General features: G+C 39.1%; 1 protein-coding gene across 4 annotated transcripts in view; it reads right to left on the bottom strand.

The window, feature by feature from the left end:
• The window catches only part of Aff2 (AF4/FMR2 family, member 2), a 511,865-nt gene extending 495,007 nt beyond the window's left edge, over window positions 1–16,858 (bottom strand). For 2 of the 4 annotated variants that reach the window (XM_006527821.4, XM_030251226.1), the window contains exon 1: window positions 16,210–16,858. In XM_006527821.4, the coding sequence (XP_006527884.1) occupies window positions 16,210–16,256 (47 nt within the window). In that variant the 5' untranslated portion in view covers window positions 16,257–16,858. The remainder of the gene's footprint in view (window positions 1–16,209) is intronic. The other 2 variants (XM_006527820.4, NM_008032.3) reach the window with 2 other exon arrangements.
• Between the last annotated feature and the right edge of the window lie 4,104 nt (window positions 16,859–20,962).

The raw sequence follows: 20,962 nt of genomic DNA, 5'->3' as shown, positions 1-20,962 counted from the left end.
AGTTTACTTACCTAGGTAGTGGTTCTTAAGGGAGCTAGGAAGTCTGAGATATCTCTTTATTTTTATAATTTTTATTTATGTGCAAGTGAGTGTCTCTCTGTGTGCACACATGTGTGGAAGCTAGAAGAGGGTGTTGAATCCCTTGGAGCTGAAGTTATAGAGTGACTGTGAGTCCCCAAGTGTGGGTGACAGATAACAAACTCTAGTTTTCTGTGAGAGCAGAATGCCCTATTAACCTCTGAGGCATCTCTCTAGCCCCACAAGATACCTGTTTCTTTCTTCACTTTAAAGTGCCATTAATTGCAACCAAAAGGGTTCTTATGCATGACCTCAGGTAATTTAAAGAAATACAGGGCATCTGACAAACTTTTGTTGCTTTTAAATTATTTAGTCAGGGGCATTCTCATAAGACTTACCGTGCTATAACTTGTATCTGGCCCTTTATAACCACCCACAATATGGGTGATGAATAAATCAATGAGGGGATGACCATTCTCATCCTCAGGAGGTATTATACTTGGAATTTCACTTTTCCTAAGTACAGACTATCATTTACCATACATATAATATTAAAAGAGTGTCACTCCTTGAGGCTGTAGTGTCAGAGTGGAATGGATACTCATCACTTCGGAAACACAGATCATATAGCTTCCAAGTAGTAGCATTTTAAAGATGTACCTAATAAGCAATATCTCAAAATTTATGTCTGGGAAGCTACATCATAGTACGGTGTTTTAGCACCAGTACTTATACACTCTCTTGTCTATTATCTGCCTTTGTGGTTTTGAGCAAATGTGTCAGTCTTTTTGGACATCAACATCAGAACAGCAGTAGTTAACATGTGTACTCTTACTGAAATGTTTACAGGGTCTGAAAGAGGACATTGTATAGATTAGTATCTGGTATGTAGCAACTCCTCAATTGTGGAAACCACTATTTTCTCACAAATTATATATATATATATATATCCCTCAGGAGGCATCAGGACTTGATATTAGTCAACTGATTTTTTTTCCTGTTGCAATCAAAGAAAAGACAATATGGAGAGATGCTTCCCTCAGAGAAAATAGAGACCTGATTCTTGTCCCAGGTTTAGCTGAGCACTTGATGCTTATCTAATGGAGTAAAAGAAGAACAAAGGAATTTAAGGAAAGAGAGTGAAAACACCTTCCAACCACACACCTCCAGGCCCTTCCTGCCCCACCCCCATCCAGTCTCTCCAGACATATTTTTCCTGAGCAAGGAGAACACAAGTGAATGCAGAAGATGTACCTGCCCCCAAAGCTTGGGGAACCAACTTGAACTAAAGAACTTAGATTATTGTGTACTGCCTTCAGAGTACAGCTGAAATAAAGAGCTAGAAGCTGTAAGACACACACACACACACACACACACACACACACACACACACACCACCCCAAACTGAATTTCTTTCAGAACTGCCCAAATGAAAAGAAATCAGCTGCCTGAGAAGTAAAAGCTGAATGCCTAACTGCTGGTAGGGAGAATGAAAAAGGATCTGGCCCACCTCAGAACCTCCTTAATGACCTTTACAGTTTGAAAGCTCTACAATTCTCGCTGTTTTTGGAACAAGGCTTCAAAAACACTGATGCCATGTACATTGCGTGAAAATTGAGCTACACGGTTTCAGGACAACTGATCCTAGATTTTTCTTGCTTTTATAACTTTATAGTTTTAATGTTTCCGTTTTTAAATGGGAAATTATCATTATAGAAAACCTGGCTAGCAGAGAGTCCCAATTCTCTTGTAATAGTCTGATGGAGGAGTACATAATATCAGCACTGTAGCTAAAAGGCTCAGTGATCAGTTGTCTATGAAAATTCAGTCTTAGTGTTACACTGGAAATATAAACAAGTGGATCTTAATTTGCCACAGCAATACAGCTGGAATATCCAAGTTTAATAATTCAACAGTTTGAATTCAAGATTCCTCTTTGCTTTTGTTTTTAATTGATGGATCATAAATCAACATGAGTCATGTTTTTTTTTTAACCTGAACCTTAGAATACAGTGAGGCAATTTGCAAGACAGTAAAGGCTTCTGTCTCTTAAATGTTATTCCTCCTCTTTTCTCCCAGTGAGGAAATAGAGCAATTTTTTCATCAACTCTTCAGAATCAGCATATGAAAGGTAAAAATTGCTTATTTTCTTTTAAAATAATGTTTCATTTTGTCCAATCCCCTCAATTATTCAGCATAGGCTGCTCCAATCACTACAACCTTTTAAACATTTTCCTCAAAAAACGAACAAATAGTGTTTAGCAAAAAATTGTTAAATGAGTACAAAGCAGTGATGCTATTTTTCCTCTTTCAGATACCTAATGTCAGCATCCAACAAAGGGCATACAAACTCTGCAAGTATATCAGAAATATAAAAGATGATTAAAAGGAGAATGATGAACCAGAACAAAAATGCTGATGTACGTCTAGCTTCACCCAATCTCTTTTTTGAAATACCTAAGGACACAAGTGAAACAGTGACCACAAAGGTGTTTATGAAAAGAAATGTCAAGAATTTATGAGATAGTGAAAGAGGTGAGTAGGTGATGGGGAAGGGAGAGTTGTATATTTTAGGAAGAACACCAAGGCTTGTCCACAAGGGCATTTGAAATCCACTGAGAGCTTTGTTCACAAAGGAGGCAGGAGCAACACATTAAAGGATAAACACACACACACACACACACACACACACAGAGAGAGAGAGAGAGAGAGAGAGAGAGAGAGAGAGAGAGAAAGGGAGACAGAGAGACAGAGAGAGACAGAGACAGAGACAGAGAGACAGAGAGACAGGGGCAAAGACACATAATCAATTCAACTTACAAGTTTCCCTACTTCCTACCCTTAGCACCAAAATGTACATTCACTGCTAAAAAATATTTTTGAGAAGAAAATTATAGAAAATAATGTACAGGTGTGAAAATGCATGGAAATATACATTTGCAAAGATATATTTTATGATCTATTACCCATTTACAGGTCACCAGTTCTACAATAGAAGACTCAAATTCACAAGTGAGTTCAATCACAAAGATTCCCAGAATGTAGAGAAAAGAAGACAGATCAGACACATTGCAAACTCTCTTCAGTTTTGCTCTCTGGGTGTTCAATTTTTTGTTTCTGGTGTTTACACTTCTGTGGTGTCTGGTTGTCATCACTGCTAAGCAAATGTGTTCAGATAAAAAATAAGAATCACAGTGACCCCAAGACCTTGGACTATTTCTGTGAAGTCTTGTAGGCATAGTCATTCCCCCTTGAATTCCTATATAATCATCAACAAAATAAAAATGGCAATAATAGTGTGAATTAGTCAAAGCTCGATGAAGATTTATTTATTTATTTTTTTGATGAAGATTTATTAGGAAAGCCTTTTCCCATCTTCTGACCTAAAGTCCTTCTGAGAAATGCCATGAGCCACAAAGTTTCTGACTTGTGTATCATTTATGATGCCCTTGGGAAATAGGCTCTCCCTAAGAAAACCAAGGCCCAGTGCCCCATAAGGTTCTCATTACAGACAGGAATGTACCAGGCCAGATGCACTGAGAGTTGTCAAGCTTTGTGAACTCCCCCCTAAAGAACCTCTCGTAAATTTTGCAGAATATATTGCTTTTCCCTGAATTTTTATGATTATGTTCAATTTAAGGAAACTTACCCCATGCTTCACATTTACCTTATGTTTTAAGAGTTATGTGATGTCTGTGAACTTCTATGAACTTTTTCAGAATCATATTTTTTCTATTTTAAAATATAAACCCACGTATTTTCATGCAAATATCAATGCAATAGCCTTTCATTTTTAGTATGTGAACACAAGTTAGACATATTTCAAAGTTTTTAAAAAGGACACACTTACCTTTCTTTATCCCATTAAGGTAATGAATCTAATAAAAGATGGAAGTAACATGTGATTAAAGTATAAAAATGACCAGGTCCTGGTATTGCAGTAGTCATATTTCGAGGGACAAGAAAAGCCTCGGAGGGGTGCATGCCTCTTTAGCAGCCACTATCATGTTTTCAGCACAAGGAAGGCTCCACCCAACTTGGAGTCAGGGGCATTGACTGCACCTAGGCAAAACTTTGTTGTTTCTGATAATTAAGTTTATTTTAGCTATTTTTGTTGTTAATTTATTACATTTGTTTTTTAGTAGTATGCACCAAACATCAAAATTGAACATATAGTAAGAATGCAGTGTCAAAGATCTGTATATATGGTGATTCTTAATATTACAGTCAAAACTAAAGTTTTTTTTTTAACACCCCAATAACCTGGAGGAAGGGAATGGACTCAATAGACTGTTGTCATCAAGTGAGATAGCAGATAGGAGACTTAAAGGTTTTACTCTACCAATAAGCACTGGGGATAGGAATATGTTACAAAAACAGGTGTAATCCTCATAAAAATCAGATTATGAGAAAAAGACAAAATCACAACTTTATTCAATGTGTCATTTATCCTGAGTGACCAATGTATTATTTGTATGAAGTTAAAATTGAGCCTTGAGAAACTCTGAAATAAATCAAATGCCATACTTTATGTAATTTTAACAGATAGATCCCATTAGTAGTCTATTATGCATAGCTGTTGGTTAAAATCATTGACCAACATCCTTATAAATTAATCAACTGAGGCAATGCTGGCTTTGCTGTCATTGTTTGCTACTAATCTACATTTAGAGTTCACTTTAACTTTTCAAGCCATTTGAGTTCATCAAATTTATCTTTTTGTTCAAGATATATGAGTCATAGCAACTGTTTACAAAAGGCTTTGTGGCAGAATGGTGTAATGAGTGCATTTTTTCAATGGCATTAGTGTGAGCATTGGCACTTCATTGTAACTCCTGAGTAAGATGCTAATCAGAACCCAATAAAAGTGGTCTTCATCATGTTTAATGGGAAGTTTTATAATTTACAGTCAGAATTTATTTGCACAGTTGATGCTTAAACTGTCGTATAACTTAAACAAACAAATAACCCAAAGAGTCTAATTGTAGCAAAAGAGATTTGGTTAACATTTTGCCTTTTAGGGTGGTAGAGACTGCCATGGGCATGTCATGGCTCTTGGACTTTTCTGCAGGATCTTTAATTTATGCAAATTCTTGATCTCTAGTTAAAGTCCCATTAAGTACTTACTAACTGCTTTCTGAGTATATCTTCCAACATCTGGTTTATTTAGCCAGGTGGGTGTTTTAGAGACACTAAAATTCCTAGACAGTCTCATTACCTTTTCTCTGTCTTGCTGTCTTCTAGACACGCATGCTATTGCTTTAAATTTTGGACTGAGAAAAGAAAAATATTTAGGGGATTCTAAGCACAGCCTTATTACTGAGACATCATTTATCAACTACACATCTGTAAAGGGAGATGGCAGTAGGAGCGGGCTTCGTTTTCAATAAACCTGCATTGTAATTAGGCTTCTGCAGTTTACTAATTCGGGAATTTGTGGAAGTTAGGTGTGTCTCTCTCTGATCTTCTGCTTCTAAGGCAGTGAAATGGGGGTAAAAGCAGCTATTGTTAGGATGTTTGCTTAGTGAAGTGATGCCTACAAATGACATGACCTAAGGAAATGTATGTTTTTGTGCTTTTTGTTGACCGTGAAAATATCTTACAGAATTCTAAGAATTGAAACTTGGAAACTTTTCTGCACATCCTTAAGATGAAACTGTCATCTGAGTCCTTCAGAGGCATAAATAGACAATGTGTTCCATCTAAAAATATATATTTGCAAAACCCAAATCCTAGGTTAGCCTCTCAAGAAGGAAAAATATAAAAACAGCATCTGATTCAGTTTGGAGAAACTACTCAGCAGAAGTTCAAGGCATATTTGACTCCCTTTGTACTGTATAAACCTTAATTCAGGGATTGTGACATGCTAAGACACTTTTAACAATGGTACATCATTCCCATAGTATAACCTTTATTATTCTTAAATTTAATTTCTGTGAGAATGTCGTACAAGAGTCCTACATCTCCAACTCCTCCTGTGACTCCTCCAAAAATCATGCCCTCTTCTTCAGTTTTAGCCATGAAACTATGGGCCCTAAGAATATTAGGTAAAAACTATTCCACTGAGCCTTAGCCAAAAGAACCTTATCTAGAATTCTGAATACTAACCCATAAAGTACTGTGACAGATCATGGATATACTTGCACAATCTGAAGAAAATAGTACATATAAAATGTACAATTATAAAACTGATAGACTAAGCATATTTTTACACAGCATTTTCTTACCAACAATGAATTCTCAACCGTCTTTGCAAATGAGATGTACATAAGAAACATTTTCTTTATAGCAATTCTAGAAAAAGAATACCTACTGAAAATGAAACAACATATCTCTCTATTTCCTATACCTACCTATAAACTGTCAACTTTTCTGGTCTGTTAAAATTAAGTTTTACACCTCTGAGTTACCCCCTCATAAATTTGACCATATAAAGTAGGATGTGAGTTATTGTACAATAATCCATTTATATACACAACAGCATATAAATAAACACCTACTGTGGATCCGTTACTGTTTTGTGTGCTAGAGAAACACAGAGTACAGCACTAAAATCCCTAACCTAATTGATCTCAGCTCAGATGTTTGAATTGTGTTCAAGTTTACAGATCACTGTAAATTCTGGCAAGCCATACAACAAAAAGGAGTAGAATCCTGAGTCTTGTTGGAGTAGATACCTTGTTAGTTATGCCTCATATTTGATTATGAATTTAAACACAAAGATAATTTATAAAAACTTCAAAATGATCACCAAAAGCATCATCACCAGACAACTGCGAAGTCCCTCAAAAAGCAGAAGGGAATCACTGGGGGTTAGGAGAATAGCTAAAGACTCACTAGATTCTATATTAAGTCCAAATCTACATACAACACACTACTTCAATTTAACCTGGGGCAAATCACTAGTCCTTTGTGCTCTCATTTGTACTGTGTAAAATACAACACATATCAGAGCCTATCACACAGTAAATTAATATGTTCACTTTTTACTCTCAGTATTAATATTAGTGGTAGCAGTATTCCTATCCCACCCAGATTTACAATTTTAAAGAACTACCTCAATGGCTGTCTTAATTTAATAAATGCATGATGCTCTACTTTGAATCAAGAAGTAATTATTACTCTAGGCAGCATTAGAAGTGTAGAAAGAAGAGGCACGTTCTTATCTGACACAAGAACACAGGTGAATAAAGACATTAAGAAAGTGAGACTGTGTCCTGCAGCCAAGACAAAAGTGTATTCACTGCAGTATGAGAACACAGAAAAGGGAAATTTAAGACTAGTTGGAAAGGGACAGTAGCCTGAAGAATGCTCCTATGTGGTTGTTCCATAGATATAAAGCCCACATGTGAAGGATAAAATAGCTAAAGAATTATTTGGTGTTTAATTAGTTAATCATAAACACATATGGAAGTAGCAATCAGATGGTATGCTAGCATACATTTTAGGGAAAATTAAAAAAAATGCTGAGAGTAAAATCCTGCTACACATCTTCTAAATAACAGATTACATCATTTTTCTTAAAAAAGGAGAAAGGGGAAGGGAAGCTATATATCTGGGAATATCTTAAAGGCTATGCTCTACACATCTTTTGAAAACAGTTATTTGGCAAGTTAGTTGCCCATTTACAAACATTTATTTTAATTGTTTCAGGAAAACAAATTTTCATTTGGTATTTCTTAGAATAAGTGCATCTATGCTTCCACAGCTCAGACAGTCAAAATAGTTTTTATTAGTTTTGTGGTCATCTCTCATCAAATTGTAGTTGGTGCTGAGGAGAGTTTGCAACGACACAACAAAATAAAGCACGGGCAGCTGGGAGATAAATGTGAGCCAAAGGAGGTGACTGTTAAGTCCACAGGCAATCATTTCCTGTTGTGTACTGGATGCTCGAGGCCTTCTAAATAACACAGTTTTCTACTTTTCTATTTTTGTTTGATTGTTTGATTAATTTTGAAACAGGGTCACAAATCTGTTGCCCAGGCTAGCATTGCAATCCCCCTGCCTTAGGATTATAGGCATACACCACCAAGCCTTGATAGTCACATCATTTCTCCCAGTACATTGTTAAAAGCACTTAAAGCATTTCATGAGCAGGATGAAGATTGCTTCACCTACAGTAGGCCTTTGTAAATTCCTCTTTGACTTACAAGCCTGTGCCACACTCTTTCTCTACATTTAAATCTGCATTCCAGTGTTACCTCTGTAAGGCCATAGAAGCCATTTACATTCTCTTAATCTGCTGCTAAAACTGATACTAACTCTGTGACTGGGAAAGTCACTGTACCATACTGGGTCTCAGTCTCCTCGTCTGTACTATGTTGATACAAGACCAGAAAATTCTAAGGAGCCCCCTAGCCTTTAAACAGTAGGTTCTAGGAATTGATTAATGCCTATGCACCAGAGCCAAGCATTTTGCCAGCAAATAAATAATAGCTAATTGATGAGACCTCTCCATGCACTTCATCAGAAACATCCATCATGCCGAATCTAATTTAGTTACTGTGGCTGTGCCGACCTGGCATGAAAACAATCAGTCCCTTTGGAAAATTAATTTGTTCAAAAATTAGTTGACTGACATCCTGGAGAGGGAAATAAAGCCCATGCGATTACACTTTTTACGTCGTTCAACAGATAGTTAGGTCATTCTGTGCATGCTGCCTCAGTCTGCAGGTTAGACTGACCTCATAACATGCTCCGAATGGCTAGTTTGACCAAACCAGAAATCCAAAAATGAAGGAGACATCAGACTCCCAGAAAACTTCTTCCAATGTTTTTAACACCTAAATTACAGTTTCAACAGTGCTATAAGACAAATAGTGTGTTATTTCTGTTTTGTTATTGTTTACATTAAAAAGAAAATATTTCAACTCTGTTTCAAGGAGATATGCTGCCTACCAAAAGAAATATTCTAACTCCAAGAATAAAGTATAATAAAGGTCACCACAAGAAACATTATCTGTTCCCGAGAACAGCTTTTCATGGAGAAGGATAAATGATGCAGAGAAATACTCTTTGGAAATCTAACAAAATAAACCATCCTTCATTGCATAGAATTGATTTTTTTTTTTTTTTGGTTTAGAAAAGAATACTGAAGAATAAACAGATGAGTGATTTTGAGCCTATAATAAAAACAATTTATTTAGCATATTCCCCATGGCTTATATACCATCACTTGCCTACTGAAAAGCAGAATCAAAGACTACATTAAAACACTAGTTCATATTCTTTTTCAAACAAAACATAATGAATAAGCATATTTTTTAAAATTCCTTAACCCAAGCAATTTGTAATTAAAATCAGGCTCTGTCTATATCACTATTATCAACTCTGCTTAAACCACACAATTTTATTTAAACTCATGGATAATTTTTCTCAGCTCAGTAAAGTTGGTAGGTATTAGTAGCTAAAGTCATTGAAAAGATTTACTTTAAACAAATCGAACAATTCAGAGCATCACCTTCTCTACAGTGTGGTGTGCCTTGCTTTGAACAAGCATATAAAATTTCATTGAAGCACAACATAAAAGTTTAGCATAATATGAAGCCAGTGCTGGACCTTTGTTTAGCAGTCATGATAATTTATGGTGTAGATCTGCGACAGTTAAGTAGAAAAACAGCTTTCTCATGATGAAATACAAGTCATAAAAGGTGAAACTCAAGGAAAGCTGAAGGAATCCCAACCCTCCGATCACTCATCCCTTCTTCAGATTTTTGTCACACATTCTTTAACTTTCTCCATACAGATTGAGAAACAGTAACACTGACTCCTTTAACTTTGTGCTTTAAAAATTATTCCTTCATATTTTTTCAGTACTAAACATATCTTATATTTCATAGAAATTATATGTTTGAAATTGCACCTATAGCACAGCTTCTATTTTTGTATTTCCTATTAAGTTTTTGTGTAACCATTACTTTGTCTCATTATTTTTTGCAAAAGGGATCAGACTGCTAACAGACCTGACAGAAGTAAGAATAATTAAAACACTATGATGCAGGCTGAGGCTAGTATTATCTCGTGGACTTAATATATAAGCAAGTATTTTTGAAAGATGCACATTTGCATGGATCAGTCTTTGAGCCAAGTATGGCTCTGGTGTAAATCAACAGACGGTTCTTCAATACCTCCGATGGGAAGGGGCAGTGCTAAATGATGCAGACGGGTGATATACAATCATTTAGGAAGCAATGATCTTAAACATAAATTCCTTAATGTAGCAGTTGTGAGGCAGTGGAAAGTACAAGGAGCACATTTCATTTAACCATTCATTTGCTGGGAAAACTTCAGCAAGTCACCTAACTAACCCCCCGAACTTCAATTTTCTTCCCTTGAAAATGGAGTTAATTATATCAATTCTTATAAAGCCTCAAGGTTACTGCAAGGATCAAAACAAAGAACAGATGTGATAGATTACAAAGCTTTGACAAGAATTATTATGAACTTCCTACCCCCATTTGGGAGCTGCAAATAAACCAGAGAAATGTACTGTAGTCATCTTTATGATCAATATCAAATTTAAGAAATTTGACATTCAAAACATGTGGCCAATGTTCAATGATTTCAGCTTTTAAACTTCAGCATTCACTGTTATATATGGCGTACCTATATGCATACAACAACTATAATTTAAGTAGTCCATACTTCCTGAAAATGTGTTGATATGCTAATACTCATAAATGTCCATGAATGCATTTATGAAAGTACTAGAAATGAAATGATTGATTATGGTAAGAATATTATATACATACATAAAATTGTCAAAATAAAATCCATTATTTTCTACAACTAATATATGCTAAGAAAAAAGAAAAGCATGTGAAGAGATTGTATCAATACATAAATTGTTCTTTTTTTAACTAACAGAAAAAAATCAGTGTTCCATAGTGGTCAAGTACATGGTGAGTGCACAAATGTATTTTTCTTATGTAAGTGTAATCTACACAATTCAACCCATTTGATTTAGTGAGCTACATGTCCTCAAAACACACAATAAATTAAGTCAATGAGGTTTTGTGGAAGGGCACCTGATATATATATTTCATAGAAATGGATTTCTGATCATATCCACCAGGCTGTGTGTACTTGGATAAGGTGTATATCCACCCTGTCTAGAATCAAGTCTGCTCATCAGAAAAATGGGAACAACTCTGGCAATTTCCAACTCACAATGATAAAAGGATCTGTCTTGTGGAATAGCAATGAACTTGTTGGAAATACTCTGTCAAAATGTCCTTGAGGTTCACTCAATCTAGGATGAAACCTGACCTGCATTACTAAATAGCTGACATCCCTGAAAATAACTATCATCTTAGGCCATTATGTTGCAGAAAGTTGTTGGAAAGATTAAGTGAGGTGGAGTACTGAATGTATGAAGTATAGAGCTCCCCCAAATGAATGAACTCTCAAACTGCAATAGGGACAATTAACCTGAGTTCTACTGCAGCTGAAACACAGGCACATGTATATGCCCTCAAGATATTTTCTTCAAGTTCAATTCTTGATTTCATTAATCTTCACCACACATTCTTTATGCATTTACCAGTAAGTATGTTTTTTTAAGTTACTCTTCCTCTATCTCATAGGCACTACAGAAAGATAAAATTAAAAGAAAAATGTAATCACTGAGTTGTTTTGTCTACATGAGAAATTAATCTAGTGTATGGCGATTGACCCCTTTGAAGTATGACCTAGAGTTACAAGCTCTTAGACAAACAGCTTTGAGATTGTTCTACAGATGATAATTTCATTGGACTTTTAGAATTTTTAAACACGTGTAAATATTGCACACAAGAAATAGTCACAGCTAAGAATAATGGAGATAAAGGTTCAACATATTTGAATCATTTCTATCCAACATTAATTAACATGTTTTAATACAATATAATCTTTATCCATCTATAGAATATTTAAATATTTGGGATGTCATAAATGCTTATAACGACTGACACATTTTAAGGCAGTCATTTTCTATCTTGATTTGTGTATTTTAAAGTTGTTAAATGCTTGACTGAACCCTAAACAAAACAATTCATGTATCATTAAACTGATTTCTAACATGAGATAATTTTCTTCTTTGTCCAATAGCTGTAATTTTTAAGATTATCTCAGACAACCTTGATTCTTTGCAGGGATATCTGGAGGTTGTAGAGGGGATCTTATCAAGAGCAAGTATTACCGCTTTCAATCTCTCTTCCCCATACATTTCTTTAAAACACTGTATACAAAATGGTCTACTGAGCAAATACTCAAGCATTCTAAAGAAGACATACCACACTAGGCAAAAACATGAACTATAGAGAGTTTCTTTTTAATGCACCACTGAGTATAAAGGGGAAAAGATCAATGGCTGACAGCAGAGAACAGAAGTTCTGACAACCTACAGACCTTAAAGAAAATGAGACTCCTCCCCCTCATAGTGTTGTCCTGGTAGCCCCAGCATGAGAAAAGTTTCACCCCCTCTATTTCCCACATTTTCCCATCCACAACCAGTCCTGCTCTACTCTTCTGGTCGACTGTAGCTAAGGGAGCCCCAGAGGACCTGTGTGGAACACAGGAGTGGGTGGAGGCAGATGGGCTGCTGTGGTACAAGCCATGCCTGGCTGGAGCTGGAACAGTTCACTTTTGTCTGGAAAGCAGGTCCCCTCCTCCAGCCCCCACGAGGTCCAGAAAACTTGGGAAAGTGTTAGCTGCTGGAGCAGGCCCTGGGGGTTGCCTTCATCCCAAATAGAAGAAGCCTGGCTGGCACATGGCCCCTTCTCAGCCTTGACAGCCTCACATAGACCTTTGAACTTTCTATTTATATAACAGTTTAGTGAGTTTAAGTCTCTTCCTGTATAACTGCCCGTTTGCAAGCTTGCCTCTAATTAGGCTACTTGTGAGACAACATATAAAATCTACAAACAACTGATGCAGTCCTTTGCCATGAGAATCAGGCCAGTATCACAATTTCTTTTAAAAAAAACCTACTTTTAATATTTGGGGTTTGCTATCATGGGAGTTTTTACATTTTTGTTCTTAAAAATTATCTCTTTATGTTTTTACCCAGTGAACACACACACACACACACACACACACACACACACACACACACACACACTGTATTTTTTAATTAAAAGGTAACTGCCTCACAAAAAGAAATTTGGCATACTACAAAGAGGTACTTTAATGTTATGGAGGTAGGTGCTTACAGGATAGAAAACCTGTACAATTTGTAAGCTTTTACATTTATATTAATGACTTTGCCATTGCTGATAAAGACGTCCAAATCTAGCCACATGATCTCCAGATTCCTCAAGAATTCGTTTACTTGTTTAACAAGGACAAATCTATGGGATGATTTAAAAAGCAGGAACTATGCTTTCCTCTTCCTTCCTCCATATTTTTCCCTTCTTTTAAAAAGATAAAATGATGTATTTGGCAGACATAAGCATCTGTGCCTTCCTTTTCTTTCACAGAATGGTTCATATTAAATTCTAACTCAGGTGAACACTATTCATGCATCCAGAAATCCTAAGGAACTTGAGCTTTGCCCTTTAATGGGGTCCAGAGCATGACCCATTAAGCTACCATTGCAGTTTGCAAAACCCAGTGATACATTCTGTAAGGCATATGAGCACTCCCAGACACTGCACAGACTTGCACAATGCAGCAGCATTCATAACCCTTCTTTGGAGTGCATATTTGTCCTAAGCATGTTTATCAATGTGCATTCAGTTTGTTTTAAATTTACTATAGCCAAGTGTTTGTAAATAATACATATTCCTGTGTATGTGAAGCCATTCTTCATTAAGGTTAGAAAATTGAGTTGGGGTTTAATTTTTTTTTCAGCTCTCCTGATGATTTTATTGATAGGTATCTAGGTAGAGTTAACATAGAAATAGTTTCAAGCTTGTTGTTCCACAAGTGAATAGGGTCAATGCAAATGAGCTCTTTAACTTTTATGCCTTACCCCTCATTTGTCTTTCTACATACATGAGGTAGTGCATATCATCGCTTTAGCCCTCTAGTTATTTTCATGAAATGGAAGTAAACATATAACAAGCGTTATGGTTTGAAGGATGTATAGGTTATCATTAAGAATGATGTCAAGCTTTTCAGTTTATGCACCATGGTTGTATTTGTGTTTCTTTTCTCTATGGAGGTACTTAAAATACAGAAGCACAACCACATTACAAATATTTAAAATATAGATGCAGATTCATAAGAAACCTTTCCCTTCACAACCAAGCAATAAGAAGGAAAATTGCGTGGTTCATGTATACAGAAAGGAAAGGCAGGCTTTTCTTTTTTATGCAGATATGTTATACCATTCCATCAGTATTTTCTATCACATCTACCAAATCGGTCAGCATGCTCTAAAATGGATGTGTCATAGTTACAGATCAGGAGGAAAATGGTTTTGTATTTTTCTTAAGAATAGGAATTTCTAAAGGGAAACAGGCACACATGTTCCTAAAAAACAGAAATTAAGCAGAAAGGTTCACATCCCCTTTAAATATTCAACTACACATGTATAACATTAAACTAGAATTAAAACAGTAATATATGTGAATGTGTGTGTGCAGAAACGTAATTCCTAGTATATGCCTAAATTTTCAGCTAAGCCTTTAAATCAATTATAGCAATGTCTATTAAATTAGCAGTGTTACCTAAAGCATATATTAGACAAATTGCATGCAGATAATAATGATGTGGTTATCAATTGTCAGCAAAATAGATTACTATATCAGAGTAAATGTTGCATTCAGAAATACAGCATTAAATTGAGCAGTAAATTCAGGAATTTTTAAAATTTTAGCAAGAACAGATTCTTTAACTATAATGTTTTCCTCACAACTAATAAAATCCCACATAGTTTTTAAAATGTCTATAGATAAATACTGATATATTTGATAATTTATTTGGAATGTCTATAACAAAATGTAAGGTATCTTGGGTTTGCAGCCAAGCAGTCACGAGTGGCATAATGAAGCTATTGGCCAAGCATCTGACCCTTTTTTAAAGAAGGAAATTGCCTAAAACATGACATTGACAATGGAAATCCCTGCAAAAAAAGGCACAGCATTCATGGCCAGTAGCTAGTAGTCTGAACATTGCAAAAGATTTCAAACTGTTGGTGGGCACTACAGATTATCCTCACTACATTTAAAGGGCAAGAGTGCCACTTGAAGTCTCTGCTCCTGTGGCTGCCTCCTTCCTCATCTAAACACTTGGGCATGGGCGGGGGGACTGGTACATTAAAATATTGTGACTTATAAAGAACGATAATGTTTATAGTAAATGGTGAAGTTTTTCTAAAGTTAATAGATCTGAGGAGCACTATGCATGTGCGCCTGTACATCAACACAGAGAGAAAGAACTTTCTGCTCCCCCACCCCCACCACAGTCACCTTTGCACCATGTTTCAGGATCTCTCCGCAACTTTACGGTATTTTGTTTAAAGCAGGCTAAACCTGGGGATTCTAGCTGTGTGTCCAATACACAAACCTAAGGCTGCCTCCCACTGGGAAGCCAATGGGGGTTCAGAGGCTAATTAAATGTTCATTGACTTCGGAGCTGAAGACTTTAGGGGCCAACTTCAAACACCCTTCCACTTGAAAGTCAAGCGCTAAAGGCAACTGGACTGGAGGTCCCTAGTGCAGTGGCCCCTGAAGACGCTGCTCTGAGAAGAGGAACTTAGGCTGGATAGGCATTAGGTTTTGGACCCATGCCTTTCTGGGTGGGGATTGAGGTGGCAACAGCGTGGGCGGTGGCCGCTGAGCAAGCTGAGGGTGGCCTCTGGGTACCTGGCTGTCGCTTTTTCTCCCGCCACTGGCTGCAGGCACTGGCAACTGGAAAGTTAAAGCATTTAAGACTGGATCCTACCCAATCAGCCACTGGTGAGAAAAGACCCCAGGAGGTTGTTGTGCGGGTGGGTGGCACTGAAGCTGCTATGGGCCGGCTGCAACTCTTTAGACTTGGAGTGCAAAGGGATGCTCTTGCCCACATCTTTCCCTGTCCCCGCACCTCCCCCATCCCAGCACCCGACCAAGGAGTCACTGAAGCCAAAGCTAGAGGTGTCTGGGAGCAAGTGGGAGAGTGTCCGGGGCGCCCCCCACAACAGCTCTGGCTCCTCTTAACAAAGGCGAAAAGCCCAGACCAGACCGGGGATCCCGCTCATCAAAAGAGAAGGGGAATTTTAACACCTACCACTGCTGCTCCAAGTCCCAATCCCTGAAAAAGTCGAATAGATCCATAGCGGCGGGGCGGCGGCGGCTGGCGGCCGTCTGTCCCTGCTCGCTGCGTGTCGGCGCGGCTCTGAGCTGCGCGGCTCTCTGGCTGCGGTCGGCGGCGCGGCTCTCTGGCCCTCCTACCCGGTTAAAAGTGCTGGGGCCGCATCAGCGGCAGCGGCGGGCGCCCGGGGTACCTAGTCCTGCGCTCCGGAGCAGTGGCGGCAGCGGAAGCGATGGCACCGGGCAGGCAAGAGCCTGACCTCCCGCTCTGGTCCACTCGCTCCGCGGCTGCCCGCTTGCCCAGCGCGTCCGGGCTGCGGTGGCGGCCGCTTAGAGCTGGGGTCGCCTGGGCCGCCCGCCTGGCAGGCTGCTGGCGGGTGGCGACGGCAGAGGCGGGGGCGAGCGAGGCAGTGGCAGTGGCGCGGCGCGGCAGCCGGGGCGGCAGCAGCGGCGGCGGCGGCTGCACAGGCGGCGGCGGCCGAGACAGCATCACACACTTACACACTCACAGGGGGCGGAGCCTGGACAGCTCGAAGCCGCGACATGGAGCAGACACGTTATCATCCTTGGATCTGGCAGGGGCTAGCCCCGCCCGCCCTTGCTCCTGGATGCCCCCCACCCCCTGTCAAAATCAGCTGATGGGGGCAGTTGCAGAGCTGAAGACTCAGACCTAGCCCAGGACCCAGAGGAGGTCCTGGGACCCAGACAGGGGAACACAGAAGGTGGTCTCACTGTACCAGAGTGTAGACTAGCAGAATGGGACACCCTCACCCCAACCTACCACTGGGATGTAGTATTTGCCATCAGAAAAGAGTGCACAAACTGCTGCAAGGAAGGGCTAGCGCCCTGCTGCCATTGCCTGTAGTCCCTGCCCAGACATTCTTTTCAGACCACTGGATCAAACTTTTGCGTCCCCAGCATCCCTCTGGGCTGCATCACGGGGCATGTGTGTTCAGGGAGGACAGGGCGGTCACCTTCACCATTTCTGCGGTGCTGCGCATCCCAGCCGAGTTCACGCTGCAATATCCTCTTAGGCTGAAGTAGTACTGGTCCCTCAGTAGGTCAGCAAGCTCTGGGCCCTGGATTTAGTAAGCTGCAATGGGAGGGATAAAGGGCGTCCCCTTGAGTGGTCCTTGGGATAAGTGGTTATAGTACTAGTTTCTTCCAACCTTAAGCTTTGGGCAAAAACCTCCTGCATTTTCCTTCTCTGAGAAACAGGAAAACCGCTGGGTGTGTGCCCACTATCCCACGCACCAGCTGCTTTTCTCCCTTCTGGCTTGAGAACAGTCTCTCTGCACGTGGAGGGCTTAACCACACCCCTCTCCTCCTTCCAGCTTGTCCTTCTAGTCCAGGAAAGGATGAATCCATTCCTTTAGCGAGTTCCTCAAAGGAAAAGTTTCCTCATCTACTCAAGAGAAAAAGGATATACAGGATTATAAAGGCTTGTTCAATTTGGAGTCCCAGACATCTGAATTACTTTCCTACTGTCCTTACCGGGAAGGTACAGTATTGGCACTGTGCTGAAATCCTAGGGCCAGAAGTGAGCAGAGCGGTAGACAACATTGACAAAACCTCCTAGCCTCAGTTTTCCCATCTGTACAACTAAAGTATTACCCTAGTGGCCATCAGGCTTATCCTGATCTCTTTCCTTTTCCTATTTGAATATTTGTTTTTAATCACCTCACACACTCAAAACCATCTAGATAGCCTTGCTTTTTGATCTTGACGAACTAGGAGTCCCCACTAGGTCATTTGCTCAAGATCTAACATCTCTCCTGGAGGGGAGGGAAAAAAAAAGTCAGATTGCAACCTTAAACGAGAGAAGCTGTACACCATATAACAGAAAGAACCACAGCTCTATCTTTGGATTGCTTACACCCAGGGCTTATTTATTTATTTATTTATTTAGGTAAGGGGAAGAAAGCACATTGTTGACATGGAGAAGTAAAGCTCCAAGATGCTACAATTTCTGTATTCGGTGGGACTTTACCCAATGTGTATTTTGCACGAACCCAAGTCTTCTACAGATACTAGTGAACTGACAGAAAATCAACCAATGGACAGCCAAAGGGAGACCATGTTTCAAATCAGGTTGTTAACTGGTACAGGTTGTGTTAAGTCCAATAGGATATGGCTGCTACTACAGGATTTAGAAATGGGAGTTACAACATTTAAAAGTAGTGTGAGTGGGGTTACACATTATCTGTGTTCTTGTTTATCTTCTGTTCTAGATTGTGAGTCTTTCCTGTGACAAGAAATGTCCCATTCCGACTTGTGGCCTTCATACATTATGCCCTCAGTAAGTGATGCTCCAATTCTATTTGATTGCTAATAATGATTGTCACCATGGGTTAATGCTTGATCTGTTTAAAAAACACTTATGCAAATCCAGAACATCTACAGTTAACATTTAAATGGGGATTATGATCAGTTGTTACCTATTTTATTTTCATTAGAGGGAGGGATCTGTTCACTGGGGAAAGACATACAAGCAATATTCTAAATAAATTCTCAACAGAAATAAAGCTGCTCCTTTAAGAGTTTCAGAAACCATCACCCCACCGGTGTACTTTCTTCCCAATCAGCAGGGGGACAGAGCAGAAGCAGAAGGAGCCAGCAAGAGGCACCACTCTGAACAGAAGTGCCTGCGGGAAGGAGAGAAGAGACAAGTGGTGCTGGCTGCTGCTTCAAAGAGGGGCAGGGGCTTTCCCTTCCTGAGATCAAAACCAAGTTAGAAGGCATGGAAGCAGCTCCCCTCCCCACCGCCTCCTAACAGAGAGGAGACTAAAAGAGGCAACACAGAAGAGGCCAGGCTGTCCCTGATGCCAGCAGCTCAGGTCCAGCACACACTAAGTGGGGGAAGCTTTGTTATCTTAGATCTAAGGCTAGTTTTCTCCCTTAGTACTAGACTTGCACAACCCTGACTCTGATAGATGCTCCCTGGAGTCAGGGCTGCCTGCAACTATCATGCTAACAGCAAGACCATCTAGTCTCTAGGAGGACAAGTTACTTTGTCCCATTCCACTTATTGGGCCATCTTCCCCAAGGTAAAAAGGGTCCTCAGCTGTTGTCCTGGATTTGATAGGTAAATCGCCTTAGTTCTTTCTGCTTTCCTGACCTAGCAGAGCCTATGTTAGGCCACAGATTCACAGTTGTCAGTTCATTCAGTATTTGGAATCTGCACATTCCTTCTGTTCTGCCTTATCCTCCTCTCTATTAACATCTGTCATCTCGACTACCCTGTACATTGTACCTCACTAACCTTCCCCATTGACCAAATCATCAGTCAAAGGGGGCCTGCTAGGATGGCCACTGAACAGCCTCTGCAGGCAGCACAAGATCAAAAGTGAGACTCCAGATCTCAATCCATGGAAGTAAAGCAGAAATTATTTTTCACAGGTGTGACTTGAGAGAAATGCTGATTCTAAGATCTTCAGAAGGAAATTTTCCCCTTGAATTACTTTTATAGGAGTTTAATTCAAAGTCTCCAAGTACTAATCTTCATTTCAAAGAACCTGAAACCGTCCATTCCTACAGTATTACTAAAGGCATTGTCACACAGATTCTGATAGTGTCTAAAACTAAAATTAATTTAAAATAGTTTAACCATGCATGTCAGTTTCCGGAAAGGAACAAATCGACATAGTGTGATATATGTTATTGTGTTGTAACTCGGATTTCCACATTTGCTTTTGACATGGCATGTAGTAAGGCTGACTTATTTCCTAGGAAGAAATTACAATTTGTGTTAGTTCATATTAGTGAACCTGTTGAATGTAATTCCATGAATTACACTGGGAACATCAAGGACCTCTATGAAGGAGAAACTTGGTGCTACCTTGAGTTTAGAATGGGTCAACATAACTGATGCTGGGGCAATTTCCTCAAATATGTAGCAACTTCCAGAATAATCCATGTTAAAGGAGCACTTCCATGATTTTTGTTTGGTTGGTTGTTTTGTTTTTGTTTTTTGTTTTGTTTTGTTTTGTTTAACTTCCAGATTTCTGTACTTGTTCAAATCTGTGTGTTTAGGAACTACACACTTCAAGGACAGAGACAGAGACTGTGCAATGAAACAGTGTTGGGATCTAGTGGGCCTCCCAGGGTTCATTCAGCCAGTGATGGTGGTTCATGAGTTGATTTCAACTCTGCTCAGGGCAATTCTCTAAAACTGCGATGATGCACCTAATAAATATACATGTGGGCTTTTCCCACCATTCTACTTTGTACTTTGGATCTCAATCATGTATTATAATTGAAAGTCTTTACCCTTGGGCTTTTTGGTTATCACAGAGAATGACCTGATTTCACAGCTTTTCCAAAGTTTCTGGCTCTGGGTTCCTGCTGGGTCTTAAATATCAGATACAATCATCCCCTTAATGATAGTTGAGAGGTGATACCATTGTGATTTAAAATTCAAATTTTTGTAATTCCTTGATCATATTTAGCATAGCAGTAAAACAGATTAAACTTGATTGTCTATCCAGACACTGGTCTAAACATATTTTTTTTCCTTCATTTACTCCTCAATGTGATTCTCTAATGTAAGTATTGCTGTTAAGTCTCTTGCAGAGAGTATTTACTCAAACTCACAGACTTCACAAGTGCTAGAACCAGGCTTTATACTCAGATTTACTGGCTACCAAATCCTTGTACTAATACCGACTTAATGGAGGATTTCTATCACTATAATTATGGAAGGCATGCAAGGCATTATTTTCATTTGACAG

The sequence above is a fragment of the Mus musculus genome, chromosome X (genome assembly GCF_000001635.26).
Source record: "Mus musculus strain C57BL/6J chromosome X, GRCm38.p6 C57BL/6J".
NCBI lineage: Eukaryota > Metazoa > Chordata > Mammalia > Rodentia > Muridae > Mus > Mus musculus.
The sequence above is the reverse complement of the archived record's forward strand: the minus strand, read 5'-3'. Positions and strand labels throughout refer to the sequence as shown.